This window comes from Formica exsecta, unplaced genomic scaffold, assembly GCF_003651465.1.
Source record: "Formica exsecta isolate Colony F162 unplaced genomic scaffold, ASM365146v1 scaffold308, whole genome shotgun sequence".
In the NCBI taxonomy this organism is placed as follows: Eukaryota; Metazoa; Arthropoda; class Insecta; order Hymenoptera; family Formicidae; genus Formica; species Formica exsecta.
In genome coordinates, this window is record NW_021850337.1 from 1306669 (window position 1) to 1320111 (window position 13443).

The 13443-nt window shown below is 32.7% G+C and overlaps 3 protein-coding genes across 5 annotated transcripts in view; 2 read left to right on the plus strand and 1 right to left on the minus strand.

Annotated features, from left to right (window-relative positions):
* Positions 1 to 108: 108 nt before the first annotated feature.
* LOC115237768 (lipase 3-like) lies at positions 109 to 6273 on the minus strand. The gene is made up of 9 exons (XM_029811033.1): positions 6256 to 6273; positions 5801 to 5987; positions 5599 to 5713; positions 5181 to 5424; positions 1030 to 1188; positions 844 to 931; positions 588 to 730; positions 322 to 476; positions 109 to 243 (listed from the first exon to the last, which is right to left on the minus strand). The coding sequence occupies exons 2-8, from the start codon at positions 5910 to 5912 to the stop codon at positions 324 to 326; spliced, it is 1014 nt and encodes a 337-aa protein (XP_029666893.1). The 5' UTR covers positions 5913 to 5987; positions 6256 to 6273; the 3' UTR covers positions 109 to 243; positions 322 to 323.
* An 884-nt stretch (positions 6274 to 7157) lies between these two features.
* Positions 7158 to 11330, plus strand: LOC115237766 (DNA polymerase eta). The gene is made up of 7 exons (XM_029811029.1): positions 7158 to 7967; positions 8313 to 8447; positions 8569 to 8777; positions 8852 to 9018; positions 9108 to 9331; positions 9421 to 9544; positions 9658 to 11330. The coding sequence occupies exons 1-7, from the start codon at positions 7831 to 7833 to the stop codon at positions 11122 to 11124; spliced, it is 2463 nt and encodes an 820-aa protein (XP_029666889.1). The 5' UTR covers positions 7158 to 7830; the 3' UTR covers positions 11125 to 11330.
* Positions 11331 to 11636: 306 nt separating this feature from the next.
* Positions 11637 to 13443, plus strand: part of LOC115237767 (protein arginine N-methyltransferase 1) — an 8654-nt gene continuing 6847 nt past the window's right edge. The window contains exons 1-6 of one of the 3 annotated variants that reach the window (XM_029811031.1): positions 11637 to 11798; positions 12046 to 12372; positions 12465 to 12643; positions 12709 to 12867; positions 13100 to 13234; positions 13347 to 13399. In XM_029811031.1, coding sequence (XP_029666891.1) covers positions 11786 to 11798; positions 12046 to 12372; positions 12465 to 12643; positions 12709 to 12867; positions 13100 to 13234; positions 13347 to 13399 — 866 coding nt within the window. In that variant the 5' untranslated portion in view covers positions 11637 to 11785. Of the gene's footprint in view, positions 11911 to 12045; positions 12373 to 12464; positions 12644 to 12708; positions 12868 to 13099; positions 13288 to 13346; positions 13400 to 13443 lie in introns of all 3 variants that reach the window. The other 2 variants (XM_029811030.1, XM_029811032.1) reach the window with 2 other exon arrangements.

Genomic DNA, 13443 nt, shown 5'->3' on the forward strand with positions numbered 1-13443 from the left:
TTTGCATGTTGAACGAAAACAATGAAGATCCTCATTATTAGCCAAGTAATTAAGTGTCCTTCCTTCCTGGTTTCTGTTTCAACCTAGTTTCCTTCTTTTTGGATTCTTTTGTTCTTTAATGATGCACAATGTAAAAGAAAGGCAGATCAGACGCCTAATGACAAAATTCTATCGTCTATAGTTTCAGTTTCGTAGTTAGTTAATTAAAGATATTGAGATCATTTAATTATTAATCGATGCCATCTACAATAGAGATCACAAATCGGTATATATAATCGATAGAGATCACTATAAATCCGAAGATTTTGTTTCGCGTCTTACCTTCATGGAATTGAATTCATCTTTTCAATCAGATCATTGTAAACGAGATCTCGTATGCTCATACCGTACACGAAATCGAAATGACCCAATGGCTTTGGCCGAACCGTATACTTCGCCACAACGTTCGGAAGTTTTCTTTGCAATATTTCAACGTCCTAAAATAATGTTACAATCAAATATGATATCGAGTCTTGTTGATATTACAAAGATGATTATCTTCTATATGCATTTCTAACGACAAATTAATTAATAATTCATCTAATTACATTCGGATGAGCCAAAACATCATTCAGGCCGTTGTATAAAATCACCGGGGCTGTAATCCTTTCCACGGGATATTCCGGCGGTGCGATTCGTCTGTATACTAGGAGATTCGTTAAAATACCATAATCGTAATACCGAAAATGTCCTGCAAGAAGAAAGTGATTTTTTTTACGAGAACACAAACCGTTTCATTATGAAACTATGCGGAAAATCTTTGTTATGTAAATTTGCAATCGAATCAAATTGCAGAATTGATACCTGGATTTTGAATACCCATCGCGTAATGAATTAATTGCTTGAACGAACATCCTGCAGGCGCGAATTGTAGATATTCAGCAAGATGCGTCTGGAAATATGTAACAAATGTTACGTATCTCACGTAAGTCGCAAATCGGAATCACGTTTAGCTCGGACGACACGACGGCTTATATGATGATAGCTTACATGATCCATTTCGCCGTCGCTGAAGCCTCCGATCATGGAAATCACCAATTCGCATATAGGTTGAGTCTTAGCGCCTTCTCGACAAAAAGTACGCATCATAATTTTCTCCACGACCGAATTTGACAGCAGTTCGAAGAATCCAGTGTACTTAAAATAGGGCTGCCAAATTGAACGAATATATATATATATATATAATAATTAACATGGAATAAAAAAAAATATTTTACACATAATTTACACTACTTTTTAATAAACTGTTTCAGAAATCGTAATTTTTTCGTAACAAAAAATAATCCAATTTATTTATAAATATGTATAAAAGATTTTACTTCATATAAGTAATAAAATATAATCGTATAATTTCGGTTTTTTGTGCAGAAAGTGATATAAATAATAATTATAATTATTTATATATATGAAATAAAATATTGAAAGTTTTGAAAGAAATTGGTTTCTATTAACTATTTACTATTTTGTTCTCAAGTTTTCAAGTTTAAGGAAAATATATAATATATAGTGACACGAAAAATTATTACTCAATTATCGAACAATTTTATAAGCACAATCGATCACAATTTTATATGTATATATATAATAAAAAATACAAATAATGGAATGTATAATTGTTAGAATAGTACAAGACTTTTGCTCTTTAAGAAATAACGCTTTATGTAAAATAATGCGAACGTTTCTTTAAACTTTCGCAGAATATTTTCCTGCGCTCTTTTATTTACCCTATATATTCTTCCTGAAGAAAATTATAAGCACATTTAAACCGTGGAAGGAAACTGAAGTTTGGATAAATTTACTTCCACGGCAACGAGTCGTTTCCGTAAACCTCTCCCTTCTTCTTTAGCTCGTATCATTATCTGTCTTTTGTCGCTCACGTATTCGAATAATTGTTTTTATTAATGACACGAATTTCCTAAAGCCGAGAGCGATATTGAGAGTAAAAAGTAGAAGCGTGCTTCGGACAAGTAACGAACGCGCGGAACTTCCGCTCGCGATTACGATAGTCCCTCTTGCATGTTACATCACAAATTTGCAAAAAGTTGGTTACAATCCTTGTCGTCTCTCAAGGTAATTCTACGCCTGATTAATTATATATTCAATTCGCGCGATTATAACCGCTGGAATTTTCGAAAGATTGCCGATATGTCATGCAACACCCGACAGTCACAACTTTGACATTTCCTCGATAAGCGTAAATAAACGTAGCGGATGATAAAAAACAAATACATAAAAAATTTTCGCTACCACACATATACATGCGCTGTTCCAAATCAATCATTATTCAATCTTGTCATTTTATACATTCACTCATTCGCTTCTGCATTTCTCAATCATTTTTTTAGCTTAAAAAAAAAAGAAAGAAACTGAAAGTATATATATATATATATATTTATTCTAATATAATATACGCAAGATTATTGCATAATGTATAATAAAAATTCATATTCTTGCAACCATGTAAAAGAAATCATGTAAAAGAAATTCATAGAAATTCTAAACTGCGATAAAATAATCAACAAAATGAATATAAATCGTTTTTTTTTTCTAGAAAAATCCAAGCGAAGATCTTACCAAATACGAGCCATCAAACACAGATATTCGTGAATCAATACTTATAACTTAAAATACAGATATAGTATTATATAAACTACACTGTTCGTAAAATTCGCTCTCAGTGGTAAAACTAATTCCTACCCTTGCTCAACCATTTTTCAAACTATTGTTAACAGTTGATCAATAAGGTGTCCGCAGAATTCACTCTTAGCAGCAGAATTAGTTTCGACCCTTCCTCAAGTTCGCAGCCGATTATGTGTGTGTGTGTGTTGATTATTCTTTAATAATCAGAGATAAGGATTAAGACTAGTTTCATTGTTAAAAGCGAATTTTTAATACATTACGAGAGGTATTTTAAATATTGTATCTACGACACGAATATCTATGCTAATCCATGACCTAAATACCCTCCTTTAGAACAATTGCAATTATAATAGAGTCAAGAGGCGAGTTGTCATGTTAAATGTAAGATATGTGCACATAGGTTGAATTCTATAGTCTGGATTGTCTATTGTTTTGCTCGAATAAAAGATGAATTTAAATAGCATAAGGTCTTTATTTCAAAGGATGAGTGTGTGAATGGAAAAAGAAAGATATTCCAGATGCTCGAAAAGTATAAAGCGTATATAGTCGATTAGTCTTATCTAATTACTCGATGTATTCGCGTTTGACATACACGGTTGTAACCGAAATCATATGTGCATTTAACGGTCTTCACAGAATCTACATTCCATCGTTTCGTTTTTAAGCATAGAGAATATTGTTGTAGCCTCGATAAACACACACACATACATACACAAAGATTTTCTTTCTTCTATTTTTTTATAACTCTGTAAAGATAACTATTATAGAGAGATAATCTTTTTACACTCTCCGCCTTCCGTGAGTTAAAGTTATAAAATGGTAAAAAAAGAAAACAAAGAAAACGATAACACTATAATGTACATATTAAGGGAATATATGTATATAAATAAAAATATATCACGTTAAATATGCGTTTATCAATCAAATGCAAGCGTGCTTGTGGAATTAATTTTGCATTTTCTTTTTCTTACAATTTCACCTAAGAATGTGTTTCATGATTTAATTCAAGTAAATGATAAACGTTTGAATAATTTCAAAATGAGATACAACGACATATCTGTGAACACATATACCACAATGCAATATCAATGCTATCGATCAAATCGCCTAGCTTATGATATTACATTTTAATATTAATATATTATATACAACTTACATATATATAGGATGTCTATTATCACGGTCCATACAATTTTAGACATTTATGACAACTTGAGAAAAAAATTGTAGACAAAACAATTAAAAATAAATTATAAACAATTATAGACACAATTTTATGAACAACATTCTGTTTCATGCAAATTATAATTTACGATAAAAGAAACATCAAAAATCTTTCTTTTCTGTAAAAAATTACCTTTATTCTTTGTTTACGTAAGTTGCATCTTTCTTTGTTCCTACAAATAAAAATATTTCCGAGTTGAATTCAAATTTGTCGATACTCTCTACAAAATTATGAAAAGAAAATTATAATGATTCTATTTAAAAAACGCAAGATAAATTTTATATATAAAAAGAATAATTTTGGATTTTTTTTTTATCATAAATTGTAGCTTGAAACAACTAAATATTTGTCTATAACATTTTCTTTCTCAGATTATTGCAGCCTTTAAAATCATGTGGACCATTACGATAAATCCTGAATGTTATTTCAGTAAATAGAAAAAACTAAATTTGACGAATTTGATGATATTTTGTGTAACTGTATACATGATGGTGCAGAAGACCAACATACGTTTATAAACGGTAATTAAGAAACGCTATTTGTTTGCAATAATTTATAATTTTTTTTTCATTTAAATAAATCTGTTTAAAAAATAAATAAAATAAAAATTTTTTAATCTTAAATAATCCCATAGATATTTAACATAGTTTTGAAACACTCTGTACAAAAATAGACATAAGCAAATATAGAGTTGCTTCAATCTGAAAGCGTTAATCAACGTTGATTTAACATATGATTCTGTTGCACGTACAAGCGCGTCCTTTCCATCATTTTTAGCTAATCATACGTATCCAATAAGATAAGTTTTAACTTCCTAAATTTCATAAAGAGATGTTATTATGTGTCGTAATCCTCATCAATGTTGGCAGTGTGAGCAAAGTTCGATGTCGGCTGATTACTAGCGTTTGGATTAACCTCCGTATAAAAATTTGGTTGACTAATTTGAAAGGATGCAGGTACGGATATTTGGAATTCTGGAACCTGCGAATGCCCTCCTACTGCCCTTTGGTTAACGGGATTTAAATTACTTGAAACTGCGGTCGATCCATTGTCTCTCATACTATTATGATTCGCACTCGATTCGATGCTAATTGGCAATCCCAGTTGCTTTTGATATCTGCAGAGATATGAATCGCAATTATATGAAATTTATATATATGAAATAAAATATTGAAAGTTTTGAAAGAAATTGGTTTCTATTAACTATTTACTATTTTGTTCTCAAGTTTTCAAGTTTCAGATAATGCCTTTATTGGATTAGAGCTATTCAACTCACACTAAAAATATTCCCGAAGTAACTTAGAGGCCTTAACAGGCCGCCAATGTGTCCCGTATAAGCCACGGGGGCTAAAGCCGACATGAGTTTGATCTTTCTGTTATATTCTGGCTTGAGAGACATTAGAACCCAAAACTGCGTTGTTCCTTGAGAGAAGCCTATGTAGAACAGCTGCTTCTGGCCGGTTTTATATAATATGTAATCTATCATAGCGGGTAAATCATAAATACCCATCTCGTGCCAACTAAATAGAACGTTAATATTCATGAATGTAATCACCATTAGAATTATTTACGAATTTAAAGAATTTCAAATATATTATGGCAATAACACTGCTTAAATAAAGAGGCGAATATTGAAATTTAACGTCAAGTTTACCGAAAAACATGAGAGATAGTATACTTTTGAGCTGTGATACCTGAAGTCCCAAAATTGAGCACTTTCCAAGGAAAGTCTTGTGTGATTTTTCGAATTCGTCGTTCCACGGGAGTTACCGAGCCACACATCGTAATCATTGTCGGACAAGAGATAAGCTAAGAATTAAAAACAATTTTTTAATCAACGTGTCCGACGTTTGTCGTAAAAATCTAAGTTTAAAAGAATAATTAATTTTTTGATACCGATTGACCGATTTCCCGTTACCAGCCAATCCGCCGAACATCCCAATAATCCGTGCATCACTAATACCACTCGCGTATTTTTATTCACATTTTTAGGTGGTATCCGATGCATAGCTAATATATATCCATCCCTAGTTGTTACATGATGAAGCTCAAAGGGATAGCCGCTCTGTCTTACGACATCTTCCTAAAAATACAGCGATTTACTGAGGTATAATCTATTTATAAACTAAATTTATTATTTTGATTGTAAAAAGATAAAAACTCCGCAAATTGGTAAAACCTCTTTTATTCAACGACATTCCTAATTTTTATAATTTCAGGCTCGAAAAAAATCATAATGTTCTCTTATAATTTAATTTATGATAATATATCATTATACTGTTAATCTTCTCATTGCAAAAAAAAAAAAAAGAAAGAGTAAACTCTAAACTATTTTCCGAGATTCCACTTACGACCAATAAATTGGGATCCTCCTGTCAGGTTGCTGCGTTGTGGTAGGACATGTAGCGGCTGTGTTTGGCAGATTGATTTGCAATGGAGCGGGAGTTTCTGGTGATGTCGGTATCTCATCATCAGGTCCTGACACATCAGGCAAAGACTTCACTAGATCCTTCAGAAAATCGAATCGGCTCTCTGATAAGATGCACTGTTTCCTGCAAAGAGATAATCTAGAAAATATTTTACAAGAGAAGGTTCCTTTATACCAGGTCTGTACAAGTATTTGCCTGCAAGTAAAACTATCCTCTGTCTATCATCTCGCTGAGATATAAAGAAACAAATATACGATTGCCTTCATATGATGTAAATACTAAATGATTCTGGATGAATCTGCTTTATTCAATATATCCAAACACAATTGTTTACTCACATGTGAGAGGGACTTAGAGTCTTAGCATTTTTGGCACTCGTGATCTGCATAGTCTTCGTTAACAACGAGTGTACAAACAGCTCTAAGGTCCTAGGTAAACTTTGTTAAGGAAATATAATAAGCATAGCAAATGTAAGCGATTATATCTTAGACAAATGTGAAGCCTATACAAATCTATGCCCGCGCGAGAGACATCAAAAAAGGATATAGATTATGACTGGCACCGCCTGGGCGACCTTCCCGACTTCCTCGTCCGTCTGCATAATCTTCTTGATACGACCCTGACAACAGACACGCGACGTTAGGTTATGTCAACTCGATATGCGTCGAATATCGTGCTCGATCGAAAATTTCTCCTTGATAACCAATCGTCGCGTGCGTCCAATGTCGCGTCACCGAGAAGCGAGTTGATTTAAGATTGACAAAAATTGATTTCTCATCGGTTATCATTCAAGTGTTTCCGCACGCCAGTATATATTCGCTTACCGCTGGAAAACGAGCGTTATATTTTTTCTTTTTGCTGGGCATGCTGTTTTCACGCGGATAGGATTTCACGACACACAACACGATGAGGTGCAACGACACGGCACGCACGCACGCACACGATACGGCGTGAATCGTGAATCGTGTAAACAAACGGAACAACAAAAGCTCTCGCGAAAGGGGTCTTCGTACTTCGTACTGTCTCTCTCTTCCGTGTATACATAATATGAGGGCTGTTCTGAAATTTTGCGCGTGGATGTTTTGCGTTTGCATGTGTATAGTGAATTTTTAGACGATATCGAATTTTTGATTGGCTACGCCATTTTGGATGAATTATATAACGAGCGATAATATTTTTCGTCTATTGCGTCATAAAGTTTATGACGAATATTCTGACTGAATTGTGCAAGCTCCGTCTATATGTTATTTAATGTCTATGGACGGAATCATATGTTCGAATCCCGCCAAATATTGCAAGGTGATCGCCTTGTAAACAACTGATCAAGATCAGACTTAAACAGATTTGTTAGACTGTTAGACAATCTTCGGTTGCAACCTATCGTATAAAAATGGAGCCGCGAACAATATTAAATCGCTCGCATTAACTGACCTAGAAGAATGTTTTATAGTTATTAATTGACGTATTAAATTTATAAAATAATTTCGGCAAAAGAAAATGGCAAATTCTACTAAAAGAATCGTCGTCCTGATCGACATGGATTGCTTCTTCTGTCAGGTTGAGACGCAGCTACAACCACAGCATGAAGGAAAACCCCTCGCTGTCGTTCAGTATAATCAATGGGAAATGGGCGGGTAAGAAAGATCTATTAATTATTTTATTTAATTACTTATATATGTGTTACACATATTATTACACATATTATTACAAGCTTTCATTTTTCATTTATTCTTGATGCTTTACTCGATAAAAATTACCTCCCACCTCAATCAACAATGAAAATTTATCTCATTAATACTTTACTTTTAAAAAATGTATTTGCTTTCTTATCTTTCCGGAATTAATCCGACTTCTTTTTGTTTATTTATCATAACTTCATTGAAAGGAATTTGTGGCAATTTTCTTATACCAGATTTTAATTTTTGATTAAAAGTCTAAGTATGTCTGTGATAAATGATAGTACTTTTGATTGGTTGCAGTATAATAGCTGTCAATTACGAGGCACGGAGTTTTGGAGTAACCAGACACATGAGGGGCAAGGAAGCTAAAGAAAAATGTCCGAATATAGTTTTAGTTAGTGTGCCATGTCTTCGTGGAAAAGCAGACACATCGAGGTAGCAGTTTGCTATTGGAATCAATTTCTATGAGTGCAGTGCATTAATTATTTATTTATATATATCATATAATTCAACATTTGATGCATTAAGCGTTTAATAATTTGTGCTATCCATACAGATATAGGAAAGCTGGTCGTGAGGTTATTGAAGTCATAAAAAAACATTGTAATGTGATAGAACGTGCCAGTGTCGATGAGGCATATCTTGATATTACAGATATTGTTGATAAGAGATTTACTACAACTAATGTTTCTCCAAAGGAACTAATATCATCTCTTGCAAATACATATATTGTAGGATATTCAGAAATTAATAAAAATGATGAAGGTAATGTAAAAATTATACTGTGCTAACTCTAAAAATGAACTATTTTTAAATATATTTTAAATATATGTATTTAGAAGAGAGATCTGAAGGGCTACTGACTTGGATATCTGACTCTTTTAAAGAACTGCATGACACTCAAGCTCAGAAACTCGCTATAGCTGGTGTAATAGTTGAAGAAATAAGGGCTAGCATATATAAAGAAACTAGTTTCAGGTGTTCTGCTGGAATTTCACAGAATAAAGTACAAATATTCTCGCCATATTCTCTATATTTTATATTATACATCATTTTTATGACTTACATATTAACTAAATGAAATTTTATTAATAGATATTAGCAAAATTAGCATGTGGATTACATAAACCGAATTGCCAAACAATTTTACCTGAGGCAGCTGTTCCAAAACTTTATTCCACATTGCCAGTAAAAAAAGTTCGAAATCTTGGTGGAAAATTTGGCGATGTTGTGGTCGAATCTCTTGCTTGCAATGTTATGGGAGATTTATTGCAATATTCTTTGGAACAATTACAAAAACGATTTGATGAAAAAACAGGGTAAGCCAGATCCTCGAACTTTTAAGAACAAGATTCGATAATAATTAATAGCCTGTTATTTTTGACAATTTGTAATTGTGATTCTTCAGTTTTTGGCTGTACAATCTTGCACGAGGTATAGATGACGAACCTGTCATTAACAGATTATTGTCAAAGTCTGTTGCTGCATGTAAAAAGTTCCCTGGAAAGCAAGCTATTACCTCCTTAGAAGTGGTAAGAGATTATTAATATAAATTCTAATGTTATATGAAAAATGTCCAATTATAGATTAAATAAGAAGTTTTATGATTATATTTTTTAAATAGACATATGTATTTTATATATAGTTAAAGCACTGGGCTGGAGATCTGGCTGCGGAAGTTTGTGAACGTCTTGAACAAGATTTTGAGGAGAATCAGCGACGCGCGACGTTACTCACCATTTTTTATCATTATTATCAGAACAGAAGTATTGTATCACAAACACGTTCGCTCGTCTTGAATTCGTACAAACCAGACAGAATAGCAAGTCAATGTGTGGACGTTATTACCAAGGCAACACAATGTCCAGTGGCATATATGGGCATTTCTGCTAGTAAATTTATACCGTCAAAGGAGAGTGGTAGCTTCTTAAAATTTTTCACAAATATCAGGTCGAAAGATAAAGAAAGTGACAAGGCAGATTCTAAAACTGATAAATCGGAAAATTCGTCTAGAGATATGATAAATTCTTCAGTTAATTTAGAAATAAAAGAAGAAAAGCCATTTACTATTATCAATAAAGAAGATCCATTTTTAAGAACGGAGGAGAAGCCTAAAAAAATTAAAGAATCTACTTTGATCAAAGAATCAGTCGCAACGACAAGCGAACCGATGATTAAAACAAGTAAAAGAACCTTCAATAATTCTTTAAATATGAGCGCGGAGGATTCGCCGATGTCAAAAAGAGTTGTCAAATTAATCCAGGTCTGCAACGAGCGCGATAAGGCCAAGTTAAAAGATAAACGTCTGTCGGACGTGGTAATAAATAACAACGATTTTCAAGATTCGTTCTTTATGAATATATATAAGACTGGAAAGAAGGAATGTTCTGATAATATCGATGGAAATATCGATATGGAAGAATTCAAATACGGGGAACAATCTAGCATGAATGAAAAAAATGCGAATAACGAGAGCATCGATGATTACAATTCTAATTTGTGCATACAGGAGGACATTCAAGAAAAACCTTCCACGAGTCGCGCGTATACCCATGTAAGTAGTAACGACGCAGATTCTACAAAGAAAAGCAATGAAGAAACTTCAGTGCAAGATCCCTCGGTACGATTACGAGATATATTTCCAAATTTGGACGATATAGATCCCGATATTCTGCCACTGTTGCCGGTCGATTTGCAGGAGGAAGCAAGATTGTATACGAAATCGCGAGACAAGAAGCAAGAGAATGTAAAGGTGGTTCGAGATTTGCCAAAGACGGGGAAAGGAAGAGCCAGCAAATCCAAAATCGCCGGCAAAAATGGCAAAGGACGCAATCCTCTGTACAATTTTCTGATCAAAATTGATTCGAGCGAGCGCAACGTGCCTCTGGAGCGATGCGCCGAATGCGATCAAATGATACCCATAACAAAATTTTGCGAACATGTGGATTTTCACGTCGCACAAAATTTGAACCGCGAGATTAACAAGCCCGCGTCGGGCGAGAATGGCATAAAAAGGAAACTTGGGGACGCCGAAGCTGTTGTTACTTCTGTTAAGCGTCCAACGTCAAGCGATAACTACGAAACCCGACCGATAACTACGTTTCTCTCATAGCTTTCGCCTGTGAATCAAATAAATTTTATCATTAATTATTTACTCTCTCATCATCATTCATATATTACGTGCCTAATGCAATCATAGAAAAAATTTAATATGTATATATTTTGTACAATTGTATATATATATATATTAAACTAGAAACTAGAAATATATTTGAACTTTCATAAAAATGTGTCTGAAATAAATTTTTATAGTCATTAGTACATATTAACACTTTTACATATAAAAATGTTATAGTAAATCATTTTAATTGAAAGGCCATAATAAATGACGTGTTGTTTTCGATTATCTTAAATTATTTTCCCGATTCTGATACATCTCGGATTTTTAATTCTATTTCTTTATCTATGTCTGCAAAAGTGTGATCGAATATTGTTTAAAAAGTATAGAATTTTACGAATATTAAATTATATTACAGTATTTCATGTTAGGACTAGGGCCCATTCATGTTCGTTTACGTCGTTATTGGTTTTTATTGACCCGCTCGGTATCGTCGTAATAACGGGTATATAGTGCGAACTCTACACTAGAGTACTAGAGAAGAGACTGCTGCCTCAATCACATTAACACGTGCTCTCAACTCGCGTGATAAGGTCTTTGATAGTTGTTCCGAACCGATTTTACGGTTAACATCACGAAGAAAGTGGAGTTTTTCATGGCGAAATTAGGTAAAATATTAATGAAAATCGAGTGTAATAAATCACGAAATGATAAGAAATTGTAGTGCGTTTAATTTGTAATGCGTGGCACAATCGGCAAGTGAAGCAATTAATTTGTGGAGTACGAATAATACATTTCTTGAAATATTTGTTTTTTGTATGAAAGATGTGTTTTTTATGTGGTTATTACATGTATTATTACATATTTTTTAATGAATTTCTATAAATATTTTCTTTTCATTTTTCCTTTTTCTAGAATATAATGGTATGTCAAGCGACAGTGACAGCGGAGATGATTGGGAGGAAATTGATGAGGATCATCATGACATTTCGTGTCTGTTTTGTATGGAAACCATTAATGGATTTCCCTCTGCACTTAATCACATCAAGACCTTTCACAAGTTTAACTTCTGCGATTTTATAAAGAAACACATTCACGATACTTATTCATATATCAAGTTAATCAATTTTATTCGCTATAAGGAGATTTCGCCTGAACAATTGAGTACACTGGGTATAGAAGCTTGGGATAAGGATGAAAATTTACGTCCAGTTGTGGAGGATGACCCATGGTTAATGTATGGTAAGTATAAAAAATCTAAGAAGCAATTTTTCTGTTGATGATATTACATAAATTATATACACTGACTTGTAAAATATTATATTTTAATAAAGATATTGAAGATCTCATCAACATTAAGGATGTGAATGAAGAAAAAGAAGCAAAACAAATATACCAAACTAATGATAGTGTCACTTTACCGGAAACACAATATGAGGATATGAAAAGAACTATAAGATCACTTAAATCTCAGCTGAAGGAAAGCGAGACAACGTGTTTCCTAGTCAAGCAGGTATAAATATATAATCAAACATATTTTGATATGTATTGCGACTTAAGAAAAATGATTTTTTATAGCAAATGGAAGAGATGAAAGAGAAAGCTCAGAAGTTAATACTAGGTGATGATTTAGACGGAAAGGAAAAAAATACTCTGGTCAATGCTCACAATCCCAATGTTGATGAAGGTTACTTCAATACGTACAGTCACTTTGCTATACATCACGAAATGTTAACAGTAAGTAATTTATAATCAATTCTATCAGTCAAATCAATTTAATGAGAATTTGTATATATATATAATCACAACTGATTATATAAATATTTGGGATTATAAGATTATAAGAAATAATAAATTGAAGAATTTCATTTCTAATTAAAGAAATATTAAGTATATTTAAAAAAAGGATAGAATAATGATTAATATATTTTATTTAAAAACGCATAATAAAAGAAATATTTTGTTTCAGGATAAAGTACGAACAGAAAGCTATCGCGATGCACTTTTAACAAATTCAAACAGATTTCATAACTGTATAATGTTAGATGTTGGTTGCGGTACTGGTATCCTGTCAATGTTTGCGGCAAAGTCTGGTTGTCGTAAGGTTATAAGTGTTGATCAGTCTGATGTGATATATCATGCTATGGATATAGTAAGGTACAAATTATTATATTCGTATATCTAAATATATATATATATAGGCGGCAAAGTGTAAGGTTATAAGTGTTGATCAGTCTGATGTGATATATCATGCTATGGATATAGTAAGGTACAAATTATTATATTCGTATTATTCGTATAATATATATATAT